Source organism: Vespula vulgaris, chromosome 20 (assembly GCF_905475345.1).
Source record: "Vespula vulgaris chromosome 20, iyVesVulg1.1, whole genome shotgun sequence".
NCBI classification, from domain to species: domain Eukaryota; kingdom Metazoa; phylum Arthropoda; class Insecta; order Hymenoptera; family Vespidae; genus Vespula; species Vespula vulgaris.
The window spans coordinates 597,757-624,795 of NC_066605.1; the positions used below are offsets into that span (position 1 = coordinate 597,757).

Consider the following 27,039-nt stretch of genomic DNA (forward strand, 5'->3'; position numbering starts at 1 on the left):
GCTTGACTTCGTTGGTGATGATTTACGTTTGACGGTATTTTAGCCACATCCAGACGAATGAACGTTTAACTGTCCCATCTTTTTGTTTATTCACAATTTATCTCTAATTGCTTTCTATTCATTTTATATCCCGCAAAGTTTGGATTATTTTATAAAGATCAGTATTTCGATTGGATGAATAATTAACGATTGCGATGTCGTTTTAAGGGATTCTTGACTTTGGTAGTACTTCGGCGGTTCTCTAGTTTCATTAATATCTTTCGAGATTCGTTTGAAATTAAAAGGAAAAGGTAGAACGAAGGAAGATTAATATAATAAATTGCCGAGTGAATTTTAAAATGTTTTCGTACTGTTAAACATGTTATTTCGTTTATTTTCTTGTAAATTGTATACGATTGAAGACTCGAAAAAATTGTCGAGTCGGTGAAACAGTTACTTGAATATAGTCACGTCTCTCGGATACAAAGGGGCTATTGTCACATGGGCGGTGCATTAGATCGTTTAGGCAACTGTCATTTTCCAAGTTCGGTACGCGGAGATAACTCTCTCGGTTTTTTTTTAAATGTAAAACAACGGGACAATTTCTATATCTAGATATTAAGAATACCTGTGATAAATCTACTCAGGTATGTTCGATGTTATCCGTCCTTCGTCCTCGACATTTATTTATAAGTTTTAATAAATACTAATTTAATGTGCCTAATGCGAGTATTAGTTTGTCATGTACTATTGTTTCTATGTGCAGTTAAAAATTATTTTCTAAGGCGATATTCTACAAAAACAATAATACTTTTATTACAGCGAGTTTCGTTTGAAAAGCCAATGCCCGTATCGTAAAATCATTCTAATTTTGCAAAGTTGGACGAACAATCAATATATCTCTTCAATATATTTAAATATTGTTTTTATATATATACACATATATCATATACATATATTAATTTATAATTATTTGTTTCTAACAGGTTTCTACTTGAACGTTTGATCCATTAATTTGTCTCGTGTAACAATTTGATCTCCCAATTCTTTTACATTCTTTGCAATTCATTAATAATATATATATATATATAGATATACATATATATATATATATACATATATAGATATATATGTCTATCTATCTATCTATCCATCTATCAATCTATCTATCTATCTGTCTATCTATCTATCTATCTATCTATCTATCTATCTATCTATCTATCTGTCTATCTATCTATCTATCTATCTATCTATCTATCTATCTATCTATATATGGCAATAAAATAATAAAAGCGTGGTAAATATATTTTCTTTTTTCTAATGACCTTGTATGACAATGCTATAGCAATAATATATTATATTCATTAATGAACTATTATGGCAACAAAGGATAATTAACCTTTATGCTTCAATAGATAGTTAGTCTTTAAAATAGTTTGTATCATTCATAAAAAAAATTATTTTTTCTATGTCTTTACGTACAATTATATATCTATATATACGTAGGTCTGACTAATACATTAATTTATTGTATGACAAACTTTTTTATGACAAATTTCTTCTATTACAGAATGGCTCACAGTTCTCAAACTTATGGGTCCACAGACCAGCGGACAGATGTACCTGATGTAGGATTTAGTCCTACTGAACTTTATAATCTCAGTGAAAATATAACCACTAATATATATACAATTAATACAAACTGGAGAACGCTTGAACGTGCATATAAGAATATTGGGACAAATAAAGATAGTGCAGGACTCAGGGATAAAGTGTATGTAATAAATTTGTGATTTTACTATATCTTTCTTATACATATGTATACTCATATCATAATTCATAATTATTTTTGCTTCTTAGACACGAAACACAATACAACACGAATCAAGTGGTAACTCAAACGAGCAAAGATATAGCAAGACTTACTGTATTGATGAGGCGTGGAGACAAACAACAGAAATTGCAAATTGAAAAATTAACAACTGATTTCAAAGATGCATTACAACGATATTCTACTATGCAAAGGGTATAATGTGTTTTATTATGTTTAAACTAATTCTATCAAATTCTGTTTAATTGAATATATAAATTGAGTCTTATTTGACATAATACACTTTGCAGTTAATTGCCGAAAAAGTGAAGATTGTAGTCAAAATATGTACTACAAGTAATTTAGAAAATGCTTCTGAAGGAGATGATGAAGGAGAAAAACAAAGTTTGCTTCAAATTCAAGACGACGAGCGCAGAGCAGCACAAAGGTTTGAATGTGATATTTTTTTTTTTTTTGATAATTTTAAAGGTCATTCTGACCTTGAAAGGCTCTAGTTATTTGTACTTTTAATTAGTGAAGGTAAAATCACTTCTATTACTTCCTATGTTTTGTATCAAGTAGTTTTTCAATCTCTTATAAAAGCTATTGTTATATAGTTGCACAATTATCATGTCTCTGTAGGAATTTTTAAGAAAATTTTCATGAAGTAGTCATAGTTTGTGGATTTTATAGCAGGAATATGAAAATAGATCAAATTTAAAATTTCAGTGAAAGATTAAGTAATTCCATCATATATTATTTGTATAAAGAGCAAGCTATAAAATGCACTTGAGTGTATGGTAAGTCATTTTTAAGGTATTTTGAGATTATAAAATACTTTTTTTCATTTATCAAAGATAAGGATATGTAAAGTCAATTTTTTTGTGTCTTGCTTAGATTACTTGAGTTTCAACAAGGTTTACTGCTTGAGAGAGAAGAAAGGATAAAGAACATTGAGGAAGATATATTGGATGTAAATCAGATTATGCGGGAGCTAGCAGCATTGGCATATCAACAAGGAGATACTATCAGTATGTATTTTTTTGTGTTCTTTTTAAGTCAATTTAAATCTATTTAATGATCAATTTATCTTGTTTAGAAAAAAAAAAAAAAAGAAAAAACACGATTTTACAAGACATTACTCGATTTTGTTTATGATTTATGTCAAATGTAAATATTAATTCGGTAAATATTAAATACATTAACTCGTTCACGTTATTTTGCAGACACTGTTGATAACCATATAGAGAATATATATGGTAATGTTGAATTGGGAGCACAAGAATTAGTTAAGGGAAGTAATTACCAAAGCAAGTTTCGTCGAAAAGTTTATCTTTTGTTGTTACTTGCAATAATAGTCGTCATTGTATTAATTATTATTCTAGTCACTAAATTAAGTTAGCGCTTCTAACTAATATAGGTGACAAGGGTGTATCAAAAAGGGCTGTCTCAATCTATTATATACAATTTTTAGAAATGCTGCTATATTAAAGTTGCTATTATAATTTTGGTATTTTATATACTTCAATTTGAACTGGAAAGAGAATAGAGACTTGTTTTGTATATGCTCGTAAAGGAATTAATGTATATTTTGAATATATGAGAGAAACTTTGTTTATTCTCAAATTCATAAAATATTTGTTAACACTAAACACAAAAGCACATAAATTTTATTACACGTTGTGCTCTCAATGTATCTTTATTTTCAATTATATTAACAGTAATATAGTTCATTATTAAAATTAAACTTGCTACTCAGCAGTATAAATAGTTAGGGAGCACTTATACAAACAATTTTATCCAGAAGCTTCTAAAAATTGACACAATAACTTCGAAGAACATATTGTATTTTAAAGCCTATATAATAATCGTGTATGTCATTTTTATAGTACACATTCGTTCGTGCTTTGCCTGATTTTTATTTTATTGTCTTTATATTTTTTACTAATCTTGAATATAAAGATAAGCGTTGTGTGGCATTTCTGCTGCTGAAAGTATTCAATATGCATAAAGTTTATAAAGAAATGTTAGCATTGTTTTGTGACTTCAGATTTTATAACGATTTGTATCCTTTGTTAAAGCAATGGATTAAAATTTGCTGATATTGCTCTGAACTAATATATTTTATTATTTTCCTAATTAAGTAACTATTACTTTATTCTTTAAAGAATTTTACGGATTTTTTCTTTTTAACACGATGCACCGTATAAAAGATGACAAAGAGAGCAAATATATTAAACAAATCTTGTTCTAATCTATTAAATCGTTTTATCATATATTTTCGCGAATCTGCTGAAGCATAAAGATATTTTTAGTAGAAGGTTTCATAATCGTCACTTTAGCTATTGCAAAGTTGTATATAATGCAGTTTTAACAAGGAAATACATTGAGTATGCATTGGACAGATATTAAGATGCATTAGTAGTCTCGTTGATACATTTTCATGAAAAGTATATCATATTCGTAATGTTAATATGTAAAAGGAAGAATAATGAGCTAATTTAATAGATTAAAGATGAAGAATTACACGTTGTTTATCTATCATTGAAAGTTATATGCTAAAACATGTTATTATTTAATTTAATTTTTGTGCCATTATATCGGACACATTACATCACATTGTTGATTGGTCATTCTTATTTATATCAAAGTCAGTTGTTCATTACTCGTTATTTGTGAAGTACTAAAAACAATGATATTTCTCAGAATTTAATAATGCATGTTTCAAAGATTAATTTATATATGTATATATATATATTTCTATAATATATATTATAATATACAATTTAATATATAATATATAATTTATATATATATATATGTGTGTAAATTATTAAACGCAGTATATTTATTATTAATGAAGAGCCATGATAGTTAATGCCATTTATTTCAATACTTACTTCACTCTATGCATGATTATAAAATTGTATAGTATGAAATCTATACTAATTACTTAATAATCATTGATTTAGATATATTTACATTGATTATTTAATATTCGTCTTAGTATATGTATTATTTATGTTTATTTATATACTCAGTTTTTATCTACGATTTCCTCGAGTTGTTACGTTGTTCTGTTAGCACTTGTTACTTGAGGCTTCTTTCAATTAGATAATTTTATGTTTGCTGGTTTTGTACAGTGCTTAAGATATATCGAACACATACACATACACACATATATACATATACATACATACATACATATATATACATATATTCATATATATATACATACATATATATATATATAGTGTATGTATATATTCAGACTTATGTTAATTCAAGAAAACGTGAATATAAATATGATCCTAACTCATTATTTTTTTTCCTTTTTTCTTTTTTCTTTTTTTTTTCTTTTAAATCAATTCCGAGTTATACATTGAGAGAAAGAGAGAAAGAAAATACAAGAAGATTTTGGATTTATTGAATGTTATGTATTTATCATATATAAGGCTATAGAATCATTTATGATTGATTGAGATAGTCCCTTTTTGAAAATCAACTTGATTCATATATAATTATATTATAGGCATTCCACAATCCAAAAATCCAGCAATTACATTATCATTAGGATTATAATCTACATATTGTACATACAGATATTCATTGACATTCTAAATAAATAGCACTTTAACAATGATAACATTTGTTGTTTATTCGCTTTATGTCAATTTAATTAAATTTTTTTTTCTCAGGAAGTATTTACTTTAACAAATATAAGATAAGAATCTTAATATTTATATCATTTATACAAGTATTTAATATGTTATTCATCTGGAAATCTTATTATTTTATAACATTCTATTAAATAATATTTGTAATCAGTGTTTAGTATTTTCTCTTTTTAGAAAATAAATATATTAATGAAAAATGTATTATAAGTCGTTCAGTAAATAGCGACGCAAATACAGGAACTTTCGTGTTGGATTGTTAACAGATATTATTGTTAAAAAAATAAACTAGAAATATAATCAATGTTAACTTCAACTTTTAAAATGTAAAATTTACTTGCTTAATTGATAAATGCAGTTTAGCTTTGTTATGTTTGTTTGTCAATTGTAGAGAGCATTGTTCTATTTTTTACGTGATATATACACATAATATACATTTCAAGTAATTAACATTTAAAATTATATATATATATATATATATATATATATATATATATATATATATATATATAAAACAGCATTTGCTGATATCGTAATTACAGTATATGTTTATAAGAGTTATTTGAACGAATCTAATTTTCTTTAATTGGTACTTACGTTACTTTCCTGTGCATTTTGCTTGGCGAATTAAAAACGCTCTACGTTTTAATTTTATTTTGTTGCTGAGATCTTCTGGCCTTTATCCTTGCTTGCAGAGTAAGTAAAAGGCCTGCTAGAACATCATGATTTGGTAATTTTTTAGCAAACAACAAACGTTTAACAGAGTCATCATAAGTTAACAGTGCAACCATATTTTGCAATAAAAATCCTTGACAATATTCTAAGAGTTGTGCTGCATTATAAACCTGCAATCAATCAATTGTAATTGTACAGTTTAATTCTTGTTTACGATGTTAACAATGTCTAATTATACGTATACCTTGGCATGAATGTACATAGAAACAATATTATCTAAATCGACCATTGCTGAACATTGAGCCTCGCAATATCTCAGTAAACCATCAAGTTGAAAAAAATTGGCAGCTGCCATTAATTCTAAAACATCACTCTGATTAACTTCCAAAGTTGCGCATCCCCCGTGATAAAGAAATTCCATGACCATCTGTAACATTAACAGTGATAATATCAATTATTTAAGTAGTACGTGTACGCGATAGAAAATAGTCGTTTACTTACTTGGAAGATGTGATATCTAATGTCATTGATTTGTACGATAGGAGGATTACCCTCGCATAACTTTGAACTTAACATATTCCTAAATCTTGGAGATGAAGTTACCAGAACGATTTTATGTCCATAAAAGACTCTACCTTCGACTCTAAATTGTACGTCGCTCAGCTCAGGATTGTTAACAAATTTTGGATCGATTCTTGAGCCACTTGAAAGTGTAGTATCTCTGATCGGTTTGATTGGCTCCCAACCAAAACACGTGCAAAAGATATCAGCAAGTAGAAGCGTTGTACCTTCCTTCTACAAATATGAGAGTTTCGATAATTCATGTTCTTCGGTGTTGCTGACAACTTTATTTTTGGGTTTACCTTGCTGTAACGAAATATGTTGAACAAAAGTGGTAAGCATTCCTGAACGAATTGCGTTGAGTAATCATCGGGACAAACTTGTAGAAAGTCTTGAAGCAATTGATCTATGACCGAATCTATTCTCATTTCATGAGCAGTGGCAAGACTGTGCATCCAACAGTGTAACGTCCATCCTACTTTGAGCCCACGAAGTTCCATAGTAATGTCTAAAATAACGAAGAAATATGTTTATTCGTCATTTATCATAACGTCTACGTTCTAGTAAAAAAATAGTTGTTCGTTGTCACCTAAATGATTGCTTTCAGCACTATGATACATTGCTTCCTGAAGTGCCTTCGTTTGTAATTTGTTAAACACTGGTTCTTTGCCCTCTCTGTGACCATTTTTACCATCTACGGTTTGTTGCTGAGGATTGGTACTAGCATTACCTTCCGCGAGTATTTCCTCCAGAGACAAGATCTCTTTTTCTCCGCGTTTCGCTGAGAAGTTCAACGGATGAGATAGTAACTGATGAAGACAACTTCTTTGACCGTGCGCCGTTGCCACCGATACTGCACTGTGATAAAAGCTATTTGTATTCATATCCCATAGCCGGTACATTAAAACAAAGATCTTCGTCGTATCAAAAATAATGTTGTGAGAGTTTAGAAAGCTGTTACCTGTAGCAACCTCGTTGAGCCGAACCAGTGTAAGAAAACGAGTCTTTTATCAAGGTAGACAAGAATGGCTGTGCGCTATGAGCTAAGAGCAAAGCAACCATCTCGTTGTTGCCTGATGCAGTAGCAGCTTGTAACGGAGTAACAGTACACTTGTCTTCGCTGACTTTTGCACCACCTTCCACAGCTGCTCCTCTCTCCAGCAACATTCTAGCGATATTACAGTGGCCTAGCAAAGCTGTATAGGTCAGGGCAGTCCAGTGTTGCGTTTCAGCATTGAATCCAGTTTGAACGTAATAGACGTTACTCGAGTTACCGCAAGGAGTACCACCTGGCGACGGAACCGAACCATTTTTGCTTGGCGTTGTTATCACCGATTGATTAACGGGACTTCTAACGATAGCTGTACTCGTCGAACTGGATACTTTCGACGGGGTGCCAGACGACTGACTAGTACTTGGAGGTGGACTCTCGATGTTCAGATCTGCTCCAGCATCCAACAAAGCTGCTACAGCTTGCTCGTCGCCATTGATACAGGCCAACATCAACGCGGTAAAACCGCTATCGTTGACGGTGTTGATTTTCGTCGATGGTAACAATGGCATCGCCTGTGCTATGAGCTCCTCTCGACCACTGGTCAACATCTTGAAAGCCATGTCCGTGGTCAACAGACGAACGTACTCGGAGTCGTCGATACGTTTCGAGCAAACTGTGATTTCCTCGGAACTGAAGTTTTTGAATTATCGTCGATGAGGTATGTTACATTCTTTCTACGTATTTCGATATAATAATTCAGAGGAAGTTCGCCCTTACGTCTACATTTCTAATTCGCAAATATCCTGTGTATGTCTGCATCTACGTTAGTCTCAACGAAAGAGGAAGAAGAAAAAAGAAAGAAAGACTCACCATATCGGTCTAACCGGACAGTCGACGCCAGGTAAAAGCAATCTTGCGGCTTGATTAATGTCATCCTGATCGACGGCAAGAGCATGTCGATGCTCGGCATGAGCTGCCGCTATACGTAACCACTCGATCAAAGGTGGAAGAACGACGTAGGCTCTTTCGTAAGCTAACTCTTGTATCCCTGAACCTCTCTCGCCATGTTCGAGCTGGAAAGACGAATGATCATCGCCATAGCAATTTATTATCGTCGCGATCGAAGGATCTTCAGGAAATAGAAAAATTTACGTACTTGGGAACACCTCATGTAATAGAACAAAGCATTCAAAGCTTTTGCTGTTAAAGGTACTGGACATCTTCCAGACTGAGCTACCTTCGATATAAGCTCGATCAGTTCGGACATTGAACCAACACAAGTCGTTAGAAAGGAAGGCTCGAGCGTGGATCCTATCGCTTCTTTACCACTTCGAGAGGAGGATGAAGAATTCAGCGAGCTCACGCTTGCCCAACGTGGCATTGCGAGGGCACCTAACATAGGAAAAGATTATTATTACGGTCTCATCTAATAATCTCATTATCAATACTTGTTACAATCTCATACTATAATAACTCTACATTTATTAGGCCCAAGCAAATAATACAGTCCTAATCTTCACAGAGAGATAAACAAATACCTAGGTACTTGTAACAAATAGTAAAAATGTCAACATCATCTTTTAGCAATTTATTATACCAGATGCAATACGGCCAGCATTAAGATGAGCATAAGGTTGAAGCAGACCCCACAAGTCACCACTGTTTGCTATTACGTGTTCTAACATCGTAGCGGTTAGAGTCGTGTGTGGTTCTGTCGGCATACATTGCAACAAAATCTCTTCCAAGAGATTTTCGATGCCTGCCGTTAGGTACACTGCAGCATACTCGTGCACCATTCTTCCAAGTCTAACGTCCGACATCCAACGGAGAAATCGACCAACGGGTAATTGCAGTCCAGACCGAGATGCCTTCGATTGCTTCAACTGATCGCCGGACACAGCAAACATAGCGGCTGCTCGTAGACAAGCCTATGAGGAACGTGAGATTTATGTTACGCACGAAAGAGTTATGACCAGTTTATTCGTCTTATATTTCACGAACGATCCGTATACAAATATAAATGGTGAATCATTTTTTATATAAAGATTACAAGAAAACTCGACAAGGTTACGTGACTTTTAACAGGATTATTACCTGGTCTAATCCTGAAAGCAATCTTGCCATCGGAGAATGCACCAAGACATGTCGATTATTGGATTTAACGTTTAATTTCAATATGTAGATGGAAAATTATATGTATGTATACATACCTTTGTACAAGAATCCGCTAAGGCTGGACAAAGAACGATCTTAAAAGCGCTGTAGACTTCATGCTTGCTACAAAGACCAATAGGCTTAGCCAATCGTTGAGTTTCACGGCTGATCCTGACTAAGGCTCGTTGAAGTAAGTAAGAAAGTCTAGGAATGGTCTCCATTGAAACTTGTTCCATGTGTTCTCTCGTACGACCATTCTGTAATACTCGTAATACATCGTGATGAGTCCATGGTAGTTGCTGCAACTCGACCAGTCTATTATGAGAGTCGACCCAAACGAATTCGTCAGCACTGGTGACGTTAGTGTTGATCGTTTCTAAACTACTATGTCTCATCAGTCTTCTAACCGCCGGCTCTGAACTCTCCGAACCACTCAACGACGAATATGTCGAGGAAGACTTGTGGGAACGCATGGTTAGTTGCTGAATCGCTAATTTTATGTCCTCCAGACCAGAACCCGACCATGGTACCTGCAGCTGTAAAGAGGTCGTTGAACGTACGTAATACGAATCTCCCTAAAGGAAGAAGAACATGCGAGGAGAGATATGGACCGATCGTTATCGCGTCGAAACAAAATGATTCTAACTACGCTAGAAGGGAAACTTTGAAATCGTCAAGACCAACTTTAAAATACGATCGTAGCCGAACAAAATAATATCGTAAATGTCCCAATTAGAAAATTGATGTGTCGCGAAAAATGGAAAAAGGCAGATAAAAAGGAGAAAAAAGATGGAAAACCTTAGCAGGAGTAGCTCGATGTCTGTTACGATTCTGTCCTGATCTGCTTCTACCATTTCTTTGGGTAACCGAAGCCGATAGTCGATCATCTTCTGGTACAGAGTTCAGTTGCTGAGGACTGTGCGACCTGTGATGACGATGAGGCGGAGAACTGCTGCTTGTATGACCACCGGTATCCGACATGCTTGCGTGCCCGGACGATCGATTCTCGTCGGAGGAGCTATTACCAGCGCATTCTGGTCGCCTCTACAAAAGTCGTTCGTCTTTTACAACCGACCGCCATGATTTGTTAGCCGTGGTTACGTTCAACAACGACTTGGACTAAACACCGACCATCCTATTCGCCATTATGAAGAAGAGAAGCAAAATCAAATGACGATGATATTTTCAATGATTTTTACGTTTTAAGCGATCGTAAAGAGAAAGCTATTATTAGTGTCTTGTCATGTGCATTTCAACAATGATTTATTAGACGTTTATGTTACATACAAGTTAAGGAAATCTAATGGGTCTTAGCTGGTTTTTTCTTTTTTTGTTCGTGTTAAGATATTAAAGTTATTTCAGACGGTGTACGTAGATACATAAGAAAAATAATATCGTCAAATGATATATTAAAAATATGGCGACGATACCTGAAGTACTCGGAGCTCGTGCAAGCTGAGATGGTGATGCTGCGAGGGATGAGGATGTTGAGGGGTCGGAGTAGGCGCAACGCTATCCGTATCCCTCTCCGCAACCATGTGAACCATATTGTGGACGCCACTTTTCGACTGATTTTCCGTAAAGTCCTTTGTATATGGGGGACAGTACACTTCACGTCCACTACCACCACCAGGACTGTCGAAGGAACGTAACAATAATCTCTGTTATTATTAACTCGACAAGTAGAACGAATAAATAATTTTAAATTACAAGAATTTCTTTTTACATTACGTTGGATACGACGTAGTTACAGAGGATGTTTTAAACGATCAGTAAAAATATGTGAAATATTTTTTCTCACATGCATGCGCGCACACATACCATAGTATTTTTAAATTTTCTGTAGTATTTAATTTTAAACACCCTATATATTAAGGAAAGTTCAGAATACGACGGAAGAACGAGGAATATGCGGGCCCGTGGAATAACGGCGATAAATAATTGATATTTGATACCCCATGAAGGAGGACAGCTCGTTAATTACCGTCTGGACCAGTCGACGATTCGTTTTCGAATTGCCTCGCATTAAATTTCTATCTTAACAAGAGGAGAAGGAGGAGGAGGAAGAAGCAGAAGAAAGGGAGAAAGAGAGAGTTAGTGCTTAGAACTAACATAGTTAGGAATAAAGGAATGTGTTTTCTTCTCCATTCATCTTCTACAAATAAAATTATACACACACACACGCATACACACACATATACATACTTCTTTTTTTGGAGAATTACCATCAAAAATAGCTGACAACAAATTTGATTCATTCGTGAAAGATTTTGGGAGATAAGATGCTGGACCACGAAAGTATGCGTCCGATCGTTGGAAATAAAAGATCGTTTTAGAGATAACGCGTTTTACGTGATTTCTATTCTTCTTCTTCTTCTTCTTTCTTTCTTTCTTTCTTTCTTTCTTTTTTTTTCCTTTTCATTTTCATAAATATACATATTTATTCCCGAGCAAGTTTCTAATCAGGTTCTAATCTATTTCACGATCGCGTAGGAGTGGAATAGCTAGTTCAAATAAAAAAATTACTTTCTCCATGATGAGAAAAAGTAGCGTGTGAGTATGCTCGAGTAAGACGAGTTTTAAAGAATGAACGAGTTAGAAAGGTAAATGAACCGAGACGACGTCGTGGAAATTCTACAAAATTGAATAATTTCATCTACGATTGGAGAACATTCTTTCGTGGTTAATGTTTTTATTAATGAAATTCAATTAAAACGGTAAATCTTATGCAAGAGGAATAATAGAAATTCAAAGATGCATCATTAGGGGTGATGTACATCTCACGGAATCATTCTTAGAAGTTTAAATAAAGACTCGATTATGTTAGAACTCGAGGCAATAAACGAGTAGAGAGAACGAATGCGATATCATTTTCCGAGAATCTTGAAATATCTCGTAATTGATTCGAGAGAGACGTTGAATCGTCGAATAGTTCGGACGCTGTCGATCTTACAGCTATCCGTCCTTTACCACAGGACGCATTACTGTGAGTTATAGATACGGAGATTAATTATTCCTAAACGGAACGTCGATACGCTCGCGACGTTACTTATGTCGCAACGATCTTCGTTCCATTCTACTGAGTTTCCTTAGGAAACGTTTATGCATCGTTAACTATCATCGAAGTCGAACTAGAAATACGAAAATAAGATTTAGAAATTCTTTGACAAAACATATCGGAATAATTTGTTAGTCGATTAGAGAAAAAAGTGTCCAGAAGCAAACGGGAGGATTTCGTGCACGTAAGAATATCGAACGAGATTACTCCGAAGAAACGATTTGTCTTGAACTCGATCGTGATTTACCCCCTAAGGCGCCATTGCTGAACGAAACTCCAGTCAGCCTTGAACCCAGTGGTGTCCCCGGGCAAGGACCAATAATCCTCGATCTGGCTTTCGTCCTCCTCGATCCTCAGTACGTCTTCTCTGCTGGGAGTGACGTTTACAACGATCTCGTGACTTCTCTTTGTATTATCTATCGTCGAGTTTTCGTCTCTTTCGAGATTTCTAGAAGGGACCTCGTCTCGACGAGATTCCGTAGAACCTTTTTTCTCTCTTTCTCTTTGACTGGTGTCGCCAAAATAAATCACCGTTTTATGAGGAACATCGATGGTTCTCGTTGATTTCGAGCCAACTCCGACGACGATTTCAGTTTTGTCGAATCTCCTTCGAGTAGGATCTTCCAAGGTCGACGTTTTTTCATATTCACTGGTTTCTTGCCATTCTCGTGTTGGTTCGCGGCTAATGAACGTCACTGGACGACGTAGAATAAAGTTGGCACCGTCCACCATAGGCTGTTGAACTTCCACCGTAGTACTCATCTCGTAGTCCTTCAGTTCACGACAGAGTAGACATGTACAGTCCTTGTTGGAACAGGATCCTCGCCTTGAATACGAGGAGGATGACGAGGAAGACAAGGATGATGATGGTCGCATGTCATGTGTTCTTCATCCTCCTTCTCAAATTATCACAGCGATTAAAGCCCTCTTCTTTTACCTCTCTCTCTCTCTCTCTCTCTTTTTTGTTAATTACGAACTTTCCCAAATTTCGACGTTTTTCTCAGCGACGAGAACTTATTCCTTCTTATCTTTGATTTATCCTTTGTTATCATTATCATGTGTCGGGGATCGATGAATGAAATCACTTATCTCACGTTACTATCCGAACCTTTTGCACGTCACCCACTGGAAGGTCTTAAAACAAAACGAAAGAGCGCTAACGAGCTCTTTTTTTTCCTTTCCTATTTTCTACAAAACCTCAGTGAGATCCGTGCTCGTTAGAACCTCGAACGAAAAGGGGGAAAGCATCTTCTCTCGATAGGATCGTTCGAAGAGCAAGCTCGCGTTATCCGAGTCATCGGTTCGGTTTCGATGTAAACAGATGACTGAGCAGACTCGACGTGCAGGCTTCCTGTGCATCAGCAGGTGAAACGCGTGCACTTCCTTCGGAGAGACCACAGCTTGTCCCTCTCTTTCTCTTTCTCTTTCTTTCTTTATTTATTTCTTTCACGTCACTGATACTTCTCTTTCTTCCTTTCTTCCTTCATGCACGCCGAGTTGGAACGCGTATGTCGAGGGAAACGTTATTTACGTTAATCGTGGGAATATCTTTCTTTTTCTTCGACAAGAGAGAGAGAGTAATATTTTCTTCAACGATTATTTGTTTGAAGAATTCGAAGCTAACTCGATAGATCTGTCTATTATCGATAAGTGCGAGTATTACTTATAAATGCCTTGTCATCGACTCGATTTCCATCGGGGCAAGGTGATCGCGTGTCTCCTCTGTGGTCTATTCTCTATTTCTATTTATCTTTCTCCCTCTTCTTGGTGTTTTCTCTTCCTCCAGTTTCACCTTGCCTTCGTTCGATTTTATCTCCTCTTTTTCTCTCGATCCACCGGGAAGACTTCTCCAAAAGAATGAAAAGGAAATAAAAAGGAAACGTAAAAGAAATAAATGAAAAAAAAAAGAAAAAAGAAAAACAGAAAAAAAAGAAATGACTCCGTAGAGAACGGAAAAGAGTCACGTGAAACGTGACTTCGATCCTCCTTTCAGAGTTCGTGCCTTGTTTCACGATAATCTCTATCTTCTTGATACTTGTATATCCCTTTTTAGTTAGAGCTAGAGTATATACACAGTCCGTGAAGAACGTAAGTATACGTACGACTACTCTCTCTCTACGAAAATCCGAGCAGGAGTTGAGGTCGCTACTAGCAAACTGTTATATCAACTAGTAGCTGCTAGCTGCTTTTAGAGAGAGAGAAAGAGAAAAAGAGATAAGGATAGAGGGAGAGAGAGAGAGAGAGATCGAGAAAGAGAATGGTACCCAACCATGCGATTTGGGGGAGAGCTTCCGGTGACCATCCTACTTCCTTACGTCTGCTTTACTTACGAATCACAACGCCCTCTTGATCGCCATCCGTGACGATCTTATGTCCAACCTTCTTTTCTTTTCTTCATTTTTTTTTCTCTTTCCATTGTCGTCATTACGTTTTCTTTCTTAACCGAGCAAGACACCCTCGTGTCTACTTTCCTTCCTGTGGATTTAAGTTAGTATTGTGTAGGTGTGTGTGTGTTTGTATACTTTACGTATAACTTTAGAGAAATTCAATCGTAGGAAATTTTAATCTGTGCAAATCAAGATTAAGTGCATATTCATATGATTGATTTGGTCTAACTTGACATTCGTCACAATAAATTAGGGATCAACGTGGAAAAACTGGCGAAGGTGTTGCGCAGAAAAATCCTCCGAAAAGGACAACGACCTTTGATAAGAAGAGAAGGAGAAGGAGAGAGAGATTTTTCAAACTACTGTACCTTATCTTACTCTTCTTTATAAGCGCAATAAAAAATATTTAAGAGCTTTTTGGAAGAAAGTAATCGAAAAAGTAGAAATGTGATGCAACGTCGTATCAGCCGATGTCAAAGCGGGAAAATTTGAAAGTAACTTGTTAAGAGATTAATTTAATACTTTTCCTCATGATTTGGCCTATTTTCTATGTTAAACCGGTATTAACGATCTGGTGCAAGAAACTATGTATTTCCTCTGACGTTTCGAAGTTGCCGTCGCTAGTCGTAAAACCAGTCATGTTATACCTATACCTTATCTTCGTTTTAATATGTTCCTCACAAGTGCCGGTTGGCCGACATTTTTCCAAGAGAATATTGATACTTGACGCAATCTCTATCTACTTTTCTCTCTTTCTCTTTCTCTCTCTTTCTTGATCCGCTTTATAACAGTGTTTCAAATACCTCGAGATCTCGGCTCGTTTCTTTGGTATAGCGGTGCTTAATTGAAAGTTCCGAGAGGATAGGATGAAAATTGTACTCATCGGGGTGTAGCTACTCCAATTTTTACGATAACACGTCCTACATATCTTCTTATCGACAGAGATCCAAGAGAAACTATAATTTACATGAAGATTGATAGAAGAGTATTTATTTCGATCGATCATTCATAAATGAAAAGAAAATGATCGAAGGAACCTTTTAATCTGTAACGTCTGTGTCCTACTACATGCGCCTCGCCTTTTACGAGAAAGGCTTTTGGAGGAAGACTTCAAGGCAGACATTGTCCGTGTTCACTTAGGCGAAACTCCGGTGTCAAGGGCGACAACGCTTACAGCGAAGACATTAAATTGATTAACGAACCGTATCTTTACGGTAATGAAACGACAATATAATCGAAAGTTTTTTTTTCCTTCTTTCTTCATCCACCCGATCATTCACAGTTTTCATTGTTAAAATACATTAACATTTTAATACGATTACAAGTCGTTCACTTATGTGAGAACAAATAACAGTGTTTTTTAGTCTACTTCTTTTTCTTTTTTTTTTTTTACTAAGTAGATTATGATTAAGATTAAGGTGAAAATGCAAGTAAAAAATGGTGAAAATTAATGAGACGATACGTCCCTGACCTAGCAAGATGCAAAAGTGAGATATACATTGCGACGATAGATAGGAGAAAAAACGATGAAAGGAAGAAAGGGGAGCATTGCTGTGAATTGTCTTTTCACTATGTCGAGCCATCGCTCTTTTTCATTCCCAAGCTAATTAACTATGTACTTGTAATTGTTCATCGTCAGCTTTTACTTCTCACAGATATATAATGTCTGAAAAGAAACGAATATTTTATCATAGAAATTCTGAATTGTGATCGTACAATAAAATATCGAAATAAACAAAAAATAAAACGATGATAATCGATAATGAATTCAATAGAATCTATGAAGAATAGCGATTATCTTGGGATCGATAAAAAAAGAAAAAAGATCAGACAAATGATAGAATTAATCAAAAAAGATTAATGAAGATTCTTTTATTTTTTTTTTAATTTTCCTATCGAAACAAAATAGGTTTAAATCGGATAAGGAGAGAGGTTGAAGACGTCACGTCCCTGACCTACCAGTGATTTAACGCGTGCAGATCGGTGCTAGTAAAAGCCAGTTTAAGATCAACGTAGTGGTATGAAGAAAAGGAGGAAAGAAAGGATGACTCCTAAGGCCATTAACCTAAATATTTTAACTTGTGTGTGTAGTTACCTAGACATCATCATCATCATCGTCGTCGTCGTCGTCATCATCATCATCATCATCATCATCATCATCATCATCATCATCATCATCATCATCTTCTTCTTCTTTTTCTTGTCCTTCTTCCTCTTCTCTCACACGCGTCATTATCTCGATCGTTTCGTTCTCAGATAACCTTCCCACTTTTTCTTCGAACATTTCCCACTTTCGGATAACCAATTAAACTCAAACTCTCCTTTCGCACGATCGCTAATTCTCTCCTAACAATCCTCATAGACCAATTTCTATTTCATCCTAATTCGCCGTCAGTTAAGTTACTCCTTTAACAAACGACTTATTCTCTTCCACTACCTCGTATCTCTCTTTTTTCTTTTTCACACGATCTCGAGGAGAAAACGAATTCCAAGCGATCGAAAGAAGTCGAAGGGAAGTTACTTCGTGAGAAAATTTCATTGTGATCGCTTTCAAATCGATTTTTTTTTCTTTTTTTTTTGTTTTCCTTAAGGAAAATCAAAAGTTACGAATGGAGTTCCCCTGACAATCAACAAGAAACTTAAAAGCTTGAATGTAAAATCATATTTCTTGCTTTCTTTCTAATACTTAAAATCTACTGCAAAAGATCAGCTACAAAAAATATAATGCCCAAGTATATATCTTTATTCTTTTTCCAGTTAGTATAAATTTTAACAAGTTCCCCTTGTCGAAAATTATTCACCTTTGTGTTTGCCATAGAAACGTGTTTTTAAGGAGACAAATAAACACATAAATTTTTCATAGGAAGATAATTATGCGAATTTCAAATGCGATCACATGGACTTGCCTGGCAACGAACCAACGAGCCCAAAAACTCAGGCCCTCCTGGACGAACCAGTCATAAGGATAAGCATTAAGGAATGCGCAGACGTAATCTTCGACGAGAAAACGTCTGATAATCGTGAAAGGTGGTCTCGCTCAACGACTAAGAGCTGACGTCTTTCTTATAAGCCGCTTAAAAGGCCATGAGGAGCCTTTTGACTCGTCTCTCTTTGCGTTTAACACGCGAAAACTTGAACGTTGAAATGTTTCTTCGAATAATCTCGACTACTTAAATTTTACAAGTGTAAATACAAATGGTAGCAACAAATTTTTCGTTTCTTATCGTTCTCACACACGTTCTCATCATATTTCATATATTAATAATATTGAACGAAGATATTAATGTAAATATTATATCAATATAAAGAGACTCACCGTCTTGGTTTTGGTCTAAGTATCTCGTGGCCAGAATCAGATATACAAATACTCAAACTCAAAGGTCCACCATAATGTTCAGGAGGTGTTGCATTGGTCTGAACGTTTTGTTGTTGAGGAGCGGAGATCCCAGCTGAAGCAGAAGTACCGCTCAAAAACAAAGGTTGCTGAGAGCAACCATCTATCGTCGGATGTTCCAAATTCATCCTGCATCCGGGTCCTTACTCGTGTCGAAGGACCTGTACATTTTTAGCAATTTTTATTTATCTTTTTCACGTTGAATGTTTTTTTTTTTTTTATTTTTAATCGAACATAACGCAAAACATATACCTATATCATTTACACGATTTATAGGTCAGTGTATTTTTTTTTTTTTTTTTTATAGAAATAATAGGACATGCATAATCGTCTAATTAATTAGTATTGTCAAAGAAAGGAAAAGTCGCTTCTCATTAAATCTTTATCTATCGCCAAGTTAGCTTCCGAGACGAATGAAAATCGTTCGAAGGAAAGTAATTACTGTAATACTTTCTCGAAGGTCATTAACGATCGCTCGGATAATTACCGGTGTAATTAGCACCACTATACTATTTTTGCCACGAGAGAAATAATTGCTTCACTGATACCTCGTCCCAGTGGAAGTTAGACATTATCTCTATTTATTTAATTACTTTATTTTTCTCTAAGAATATCGTACGAATGATAACATTCGTGTTAGAAAATGGAACTCTCGAGAGAAAAAAAAGATTGCAATTAATAATTCTTATTAAGTTAAGAATTTCGTGATTTACTAGCCTTGTAATTATTTTAATTATCTCTTGGATATAGCCTGTAATTTGGAAGGAATTCGAGGAGTCTTCGTCGTGTATATATATAAAGTATATAATAAAAAATAAAATCTTACGGCATTTATGAGTGCAAAATAAAAAATAAATAAACAAATAAATAAATAAATAAAAATAAAAAGGAACGAAGAAAATAAAAAATGAGTTTCTATGTACATATATCTATATATATTAAAACGACCTCATTTGTTCTATCTTTTCTTTATCATTTCAAGTATAGGTAAGGTAAGACGATAAATTGCTTTAACGTAGAAAGGGGTAAAGATAAGCCCTCGAGAGAAATAACGTTTCTTCCCGTAGAGGAAGCAATCCCATAATTCACGAGTCGACAGGAGGAGAGTCGTTCGTTCGTTCGGTCGATCACACGAATCGTTTGGCCGATGCGTGGGTGTTGACCACAAGTCGAAGGACAATTTTTGCATCGTCGAAAGAAGGAAGAGGAGAGGACACGTTGCAAGAGCCGCTGAACTTGGAACAACGAAAGCGTTGACCGCAACGGTATTTCGAACATGTTTGATACGACCTAACGCTATACATTCAATTCGCACGACTACGTCCCCCAACTTTAATTTCTTTTTCTTGTCAACTCTTTCCAAGATCGTTGAAAATAATCCTGATACCAGGACAAGTCGAGCAATTTGTTGTTTCGTTAAATGTTAGGATGCTTTCTCTTCTTCATCGAGAAAGTCGATCATCCCAGATAGAAGATCTATCAAAGATTTTCTATCTTTATTTTGTCAAGAAATTATTGGAAAGATTCATGATGAGAGTATCTTCGAATGTTAATCATATGAAACAACGATACGCATATATGAAGAAAAACCGAAACTACCACTTCGCTTTAAAGATATACATATGTGTTCGTACGTGCGTGCGTGTATATGTAACTTTGACTGCAGTCTTTGCTTGCAATTTTGTTAAATTGCATCGTTTTACTTGTTGAAGAGGCGAAAAAATAAAAGCTGGGGGTTGGGGTTGGGGAACCGTTTGGTGTACGAACGTACCGAGAAATATTTCAACATGTTCTGGTTCTCGCTTATATACGAAGGAAGAAGGGACTCTTCTTTCTTTATCTCTCTCTCTCTCTCTCTCTCTGTGTGTCTCTCTTTTTCTCTCATTCTACGCATACACCGTGTTTGTGCATCGCTCGTGTTGCTCGCTTTGACGGGCTCTCGTATGCAATTATTCTGCCTGGCTTCCAAAGTGCTTCCTTAAGCGTTCGGTTCTCTCCCTCAGCCTCCTCAACCCCACCTCCTCCTTCTCCTCCTCCTCCTCCTCCTCCTCCTCATCCTCACCCCCAATGCCCACTACAAGCTCTTCTCATTCTGCCGGTTCGCAAAGTGGAAGATCCTGCTGCTCCGTACGATCCACTTTTCGCGGAATTTTTTAGCGAGATAGCCTTCGACGAATCTCATCCAAGTCGTTCTCATCATGATCATCCTCGTCGATGGCAATTTTCGAAGAAAATTTTCCATCGATCCCCAGAGATATTGATATTTAGATCATAGATCTTTTCGTCCTAGCGAATGAAGAATGATCCGTAGCGTATTAATTTTTACTAATGTGATCTTCTAATCTCACGAATTATTCTTTCGAAAGGAACGTACGCATCGTGAATAAGTTTGGCGATTACTATTATGTTCGAGATAAAGGAAATAGCGTAGTAGTATCGATCGTACGATAATAACGAAGAATATGTTTTCCCGTTCATTTTGTAAAACGAACGATGACATTTCACGCATACTAACTTTCTTGATGATGCATGTGTCAACGTTCCATGCCGTCCAACATCGCATCTTGCGAGGACATTAGCGTGAATCAGGTTTTTCGGGTTCCTCGCGAATACTTTTAGTATATTCACGTATACGATTTAGTTGGCAATCAAACGAGTATCTTCAACTCTGTCTACTTCGATTAATTTATAAAATTATCCGTGAGCTAACTGTTTAAATATTTCTCTCTTATCAGATAATGTAGTATTATTGTTAAAATTGCCTGCTAACGGCCATTTTATTTTTGTTATACTTAGTACGTATAAAAATGTATTTACATTTAAGTTGATTTCCGATCAATTTAAAAAATTCGTCGATCGAATAAAAAGACAAGAAGAAGACGAGAAGCTTAATAACGGCGAACGATCGAAAAGACTGACTATGCCTGAGGGCAATTCTGGAAGCACGGTAAAATCGTTTAAGCGGAGCGAGTGCACACGGAAATTCGGGTTTGGGTAACTGGTTTACTGTACGAGGTCTTGGAAACTGGTTTAATGTAAACGGACTCGCCAAAAATGGCGTTGTCCCGACTGTATTTAACTGACCTCGGCTGCCCTCACCCTACGTCTGCCTTTCTAACCGATCAAGTGGCATGCGTGCATGATCGTATCGAGGAACGTATAACTATGACTATTTAAATCAACCTACATACGCAGCTGTACGAATTACTTCATCATGTGTGTCAAACTGCCCAATGTAAACTACTTTAAATATAAAAAAAAAAAGAAAATATTAATTAGAACACTTGTTAAACGTACTTCAAAAAATTGCATCGTCGAATGCGTAATTCGCTTGATCATAATTGCATCGACATCTTTCGACCGTTTTTATCGACCAAGTTAAAAAAAAAGATCGATCGAGAAGATCGATATAAGGATCAATTAGGAAGCTCGATTTTCGGATAAAGATAGAGAGATGATCTCTAGACGTGACGGAGGCTGGGTAAGAGGAGATCCTACGAGTCATATCGCTTAGGATCCCATAAAGAGTGAAACCGGAGACAAGTGCACGGGCTGCTATCGAAGCGACTCTTTCAACGCAAGATTCGAGAGCTGGTATTACAAGCGAGCCGTGTTCCACTTCGCGTCAACGTTACGTCGGTCTCTTATTTCTTCTTGGATATATATATATATATATATATATATATATATATTCATATAAATATTATAGTCCTTCCGTCATCTATTTTATTTTTATATCCAACTGTAAAAGATGGCATGTTAACATCAAGAAGATATTTAAATTATTCTTATTTCCATACCATTATCGATGCAATTCAATCGTAAATTGCAAAAGCTGAAAAATCCCTTTAAGTGCTGCAAGCAAAAAATAAAGAAAATAAGAAAAAAGAAGAAAAAGAAGTAGAAAATCATAAGGAAGTTTCTTGACCGCGAGCCTCTCGCGTATGGTGTTTATGTGTGCTTCTGATGAGGATAGATTGCTATAGCTATATTTCGAAAGTCACGTGCTGCGTTGAGGAAGGTTTGGGACTACAGAGTGCAAGCAACATCAGCAACAGCAACAACCAGGAGTGGCACGACCACTCTTCTCTCTCTTTTTTTTTTTTTTTCTTTCATTTCTTTTCTTAACTTGTCTATCCCGCTAAGAGATCTTTTATTTTTCGTCCTTTCTACTTAGGTAGAAGAAATCAAGAAAATGATCGATAAAAATCATGCCCGGAAAAGAAGATCGATCTTGATCCTATTACAAAATTGCAATCGTCCAAATCGATATAAAATAATTAGAAATATATAATAAAAGAGGGGGAACGTAAACGATTGGAATGTTAACGAATATATCCCGATGAAAATAAAATATGTGAGAATGTAATAACCATTCTAATCGAGTTACGTATCAGCAGTTCGATCTACGGCTGCGATAACTATCGATTATTTGCGATTAAAAGATAGAACGGAAGTTCTATAGGAGTGGCAATCTTATTGATCGATGATTTAAGCTTATCGATTTTACAAATCCGTAAATTATGTACCAAGGCACAATAATCAGAATAATCAGAACAATAACAATAACAATAATAATAATAATAATAATAATAATAATAAATCGTCACAACCTTAAAATTATTTTCTACCGTAATGAGATCTATCGAGAGATGGATCATCAAGTACGTTGATCGAGCATGTATCATCAGGAACGTTGGTAAACCGACGAAAGTTTGCGTAGGTGTAAGGTTTAAAAGGGCACTCATGTACAAATCGTGTGGGTGTGAAGAAAAATATGAGCCTGCCCAGGGCACAGAATATTCTCGACACAGCTCTGGAAGCAAGAGTACTTACATACGGCAGCCCAGCAGTGCTATTGCTTTTTACACACGAGCGCAACGTGAATCGTGTGGTATAATGTGTACGTAACTACGTATGTGTTTCAAGTGAATATACACATATATAAACACGTATAGCTACTATACATATACGCATTGGTGTCTCATGGCGCACGACGTCAGGCCCGCGGCCACTACATTCCAAGGGCTGCCCAAACTAAACCCTACATCTTATATACTCACTCCCCCTAACCCCTTCCTTCTTTTACTCCCTCCCCTCTTACGACCAGGCTCCTGCTTAGTCTCTCTCTCTCTCTTTCTCTTTTTTATTTTTTTTTATTTCTTTTTATTTTTTTTTATTTTATTTTTTTTTTGCTATCCCCTCCAACAACTTCGTCTCGACTTCGAAAGACTCGTGTGTCCCTTCTACCACCAAAGATACTCCAGAGAAGGAGAAACGGTAGCTCCTCAAGTACCTCTCTCTTTCTCTCTCTCCCTTTCTCTCCCTCTCTCGTCTCTTTTTCTCTCTCTTTCTTTCCACTGGTAATATCGTAAACGACACCTGGCGAGATCATCTCCCAGAGTACACCATCGAATTTTTCGATCAATTTTTCTCCCGTAGATCGTGATCCTTTTGGTTTCGTTGCAATCTTTTCAATCTTTTCTTCGATTATTTCTTTTCTATTGAGAAATAAATATCGAACGTAATTTTGGAGATATCGAAAAAAAAAATTGACTAAACGATTCAAACGATTCTTCTTTCTTAGACTAATATTTTGATATCACGACTCGTCGTTATACTCTCGTTTATTTCTCCAAATTCATTAGTGTGTTTGATGACGAGAGACACGGTCAAGTCTATCCGCGTAGGTGGATTAACTCGAATGAATTCTCCTTCCTTCTGCCGTTGTAATCAATTTGACTAATTTAATTTAAGTACGAAACCGGTTTAGTTGGGCCATTTCTCACATTCGTTCAACAGCCACGAGTTCGGACCGTACCCTTCTCCTATAGATTTTAACGTTCGTGTCGCTTAATCGGAGGGACCTTCGGAGATAATTTCAATGCAAATCAAATACAAAACGTGAGATCCTTTAAGCGATCGCTATCGGTCATTTAAGAGACCGATTCGATTCTTCTTCCTCTTTTCTTCTTTTTATCCTTACATCGCTCGTGTCTCGGCTCTTTAAAATTCATTCTAAACCGTTTCAACGTTAATGATTTTCTTTTCAATGCTCGTTAATTACAAATTCCTACCTCCGCGATACTATCATCTTTAACGGATGCATTTATTATTAAAACTGCGTTATCTTGAAATAATCTAATAAAATAAAAAATAAAAAAAAATAAAGAAACGATTTAGAGTTCGGAACGCGAGAAAGGACAAGGGTAAAAAAGAGAGAAAGAAAAGATTAAAAAAAAAAAAAAAGATAAATTGGAATTCTTTTGTCGTCATTTCTTCGAGAATAACGGTAAATGATATTTGCACGAAATGATCGAACGTCGTGGATCTTAGCGAGGAGTGCATTCTCTCTTACGATCGTCGAAGTCGACAAGGAGGACAATAATGTATCCTCGCGTGTCGTCGTCGAACGAGCGAAAGTCTCTCGGAAGAAGAATCGCTGTGTTAGAGTGAGTACTCTTGTGAGTACCATGTTCTCTCTCTCTCTCTCTCTCTCTCTCTCTCTCTCTTTCTCTTTCCATCTACTGCTCTAACCGGTTGGCAGTAAATCCTTTAGGACGATCCAAATCGTTCTTTCCTGAGATTCGTGTCGACCATTGTGACGTCGAATAAAATAGTGCGAATCGCCCGACGATAAAGAAAAATTCAATGAAAACAAATACAATGAGAACAATATCCTACGATACTCATCGCTCTGAAACGAAAATAAATAATTTTTTTTTTTTATTACTCTACTCTACTACGTATTTCACTCTAGGTCTGTCGACCTTCGCGTGACTCTCTCGAAAATTTTCATTGACTCGCTACAAGGTCAAAGAAATTACGTATCACGAGTGAAACAAGCGTCTACGTTGAACCACGTAATTTCTAACAAATTGTACGTCTCCGAAAGGACAATGCAACGTTATTCGAATAAGGATAAAGATCTAGATTCTTTCGATAATCGTAATTGACGAAGGATTATCTTCGATGATAGATAGGTTCGTACGAATTTAGAAAGAAAACTTTGAGAGTGATCTCGACAGACGTCGAAGAAAGTGACTCGTGTGCGTTCAAACGAGGCTGCAACGTGCGAATTTCTATGTACACGTTCTTCTTTCGGCGTGTAAAAAGAAGTGTGTAAAAAGAAGTAAATTGTATATCGAATCGTATGACTCTCGGAAAAAAAAATTAAGCCGAATTGTACGAGTGGTCTCGCACGTAACAGAATGAAAAAGAAAAAAAGAAAAAAAGAAAGAAAGAAAGAAAGGAAAAAGAATTCTTGTTTTAACTTACCAGAGCAGTATCGATGAGATGGAACGAATGAAATGAAAGCGGAGACATGTCGAATTCCGTGTTGAATCTAAAGGACACATTCACGAATAATATCCACATTGACGAGCCAAATCGTCGAAGCTCCTTCCTTCGATCTCTTCTGATTTAACACTAGCATAGTTTCAATGACACGTTACGATGAGTTGGCCGTTAGTGACACAGTAATCGTTTGATTCTTCTCGCAAACTCGTGTCACACTCTTTAACCTCTCTTTTTCAAATCCTGACGCACACGTGTTCCCATTGGCACAAGATTTATTTAGACGATATCTAACGCACGTTAATTTTACAAGTCCTCGACGAAACTGTAAGAGAAAAGCGAAACGAAAAGATAGACGGCAGACACGAGAAATGGAAAATTTTGTTAATGGGACAACGACTCGACCGAAAGATGCTTCGTCTCGATATTCTCTAGATTTTGAAAAAATTTCTTTTTATCTCTCGATCGTACCGCCGCGCAAGGATTGCTCATCTTCGAACGCGTCCAATCGTGTCGCCTCTTTTCGGCAGCTGTCAATTACTAGCAACAGAGGCGCCGCGTCTCTGCAGCATCCCAAGCGGAATCGCTTTCGGTCCAGACTGATTGTGAGTAAGGGAAAAAAGGACAAAAAAAGTAGTAATGGTCAACGGAAAGATCAACGTGGAAAAGGACGGTGGCGCTGTGGGCATTGCGCGGCAAATTCGCCAAACTTCTCGTCGAGCGCCGTCGATATTATCGACGTAGGGTAATCGATGGTAGAGCATGATTTTATCTACGAATCACTACGACTATTCGATCGCTCTCGTTTTATAATGGCTTACGTCGACAATGCGTAATTCTTGAACGATTTTGACCAACTGAAATTCTCATCTTAAAGATGAATATTCGAGCCATTGGACATGGCTTTTCTCGAACATTTGGAAAACCTTTATTTTTTTGAATTAAAAAACGTTCCTTGTTTTATTGAAGAATTCGAATTCTCGCGGGCTGTCAAGCATCTGGCGGGAGTTTTTGAAATAATATCGTTCATCTTGAAAGGTTTGTATTCAATGCATTA

General features: G+C 35.9%; 2 protein-coding genes across 5 annotated transcripts; one reads left to right on the top strand and one right to left on the bottom strand.

Moving 5' to 3' along the window:
• Nucleotides 1-466: 466 nt before the first annotated feature.
• LOC127071039 (syntaxin-12) lies at nt 467-4,623 on the top strand. The gene is made up of 6 exons (XM_051009828.1): nt 467-626; nt 1,550-1,753; nt 1,840-2,005; nt 2,101-2,237; nt 2,687-2,820; nt 3,016-4,623. The coding sequence occupies exons 2-6, from the start codon at nt 1,551-1,553 to the stop codon at nt 3,189-3,191; spliced, it is 816 nt and encodes a 271-aa protein (XP_050865785.1). The 5' UTR covers nt 467-626; nt 1,550; the 3' UTR covers nt 3,192-4,623.
• On the bottom strand, nt 4,510-26,845 carry LOC127071030 (ankyrin repeat and BTB/POZ domain-containing protein BTBD11). 4 transcript variants are annotated; one of them, XM_051009803.1, is made up of 15 exons: nt 26,454-26,845; nt 25,965-26,307; nt 18,609-18,847; nt 11,278-11,482; nt 10,646-10,891; nt 9,904-10,383; nt 9,291-9,621; nt 8,850-9,085; nt 8,564-8,766; nt 7,661-8,383; nt 7,289-7,557; nt 7,002-7,207; nt 6,640-6,933; nt 6,383-6,565; nt 4,510-6,308 (listed from the first exon to the last, which is right to left on the bottom strand). In XM_051009803.1, the coding sequence occupies exons 3-15, from the start codon at nt 18,812-18,814 to the stop codon at nt 6,102-6,104; spliced, it is 3,789 nt and encodes a 1,262-aa protein (XP_050865760.1). In that variant the 5' UTR covers nt 18,815-18,847; nt 25,965-26,307; nt 26,454-26,845; the 3' UTR covers nt 4,510-6,101. The 4 variants fall into 4 exon arrangements, with proteins under 4 accessions (XP_050865760.1, XP_050865759.1, XP_050865761.1 ...); XM_051009802.1 differs by having other exon boundaries at nt 25,965-26,845; XM_051009804.1 differs by lacking the exons at nt 18,609-18,847; nt 25,965-26,307; nt 26,454-26,845 and adding an exon at nt 17,388-18,587.
• Nucleotides 26,846-27,039: the final 194 nt, after the last annotated feature.

What these genes read in the sequence shown, in the direction of transcription:
- LOC127071039 (XM_051009828.1), top strand. Translation starts at nt 1,551, where the DNA reads ATGGCTCACAGTTCTCAAACTTATGGGTCCACAGACCAGCGGACAGAT. An exon ending in GAGCGCAGAGCAGCACAAAG is followed by an intron (nt 2,238 to 2,686) that starts GTTTGAATGTGA and finishes TGTCTTGCTTAG; the next exon opens with ATTACTTGAGTTTCAACAAG. An exon ending in TCAACAAGGAGATACTATCA is followed by an intron (nt 2,821 to 3,015) that starts GTATGTATTTTT and finishes GTTATTTTGCAG; the next exon opens with ACACTGTTGATAACCATATA.
- LOC127071030 (XM_051009801.1), bottom strand. Translation starts at nt 13,781, where the DNA reads ATGCGACCATCATCATCCTTGTCTTCCTCGTCATCCTCCTCGTATTCA. An exon ending in ATTACATGAGGTGTTCCCAA is followed by an intron (nt 8,767 to 8,849) that starts GTACGTAAATTT and finishes TCGTCTTTCCAG; the next exon opens with CTCGAACATGGCGAGAGAGG. An exon ending in TGCTGAAAGCAATCATTTAG is followed by an intron (nt 7,208 to 7,288) that starts GTGACAACGAAC and finishes TCGTTATTTTAG; the next exon opens with ACATTACTATGGAACTTCGT.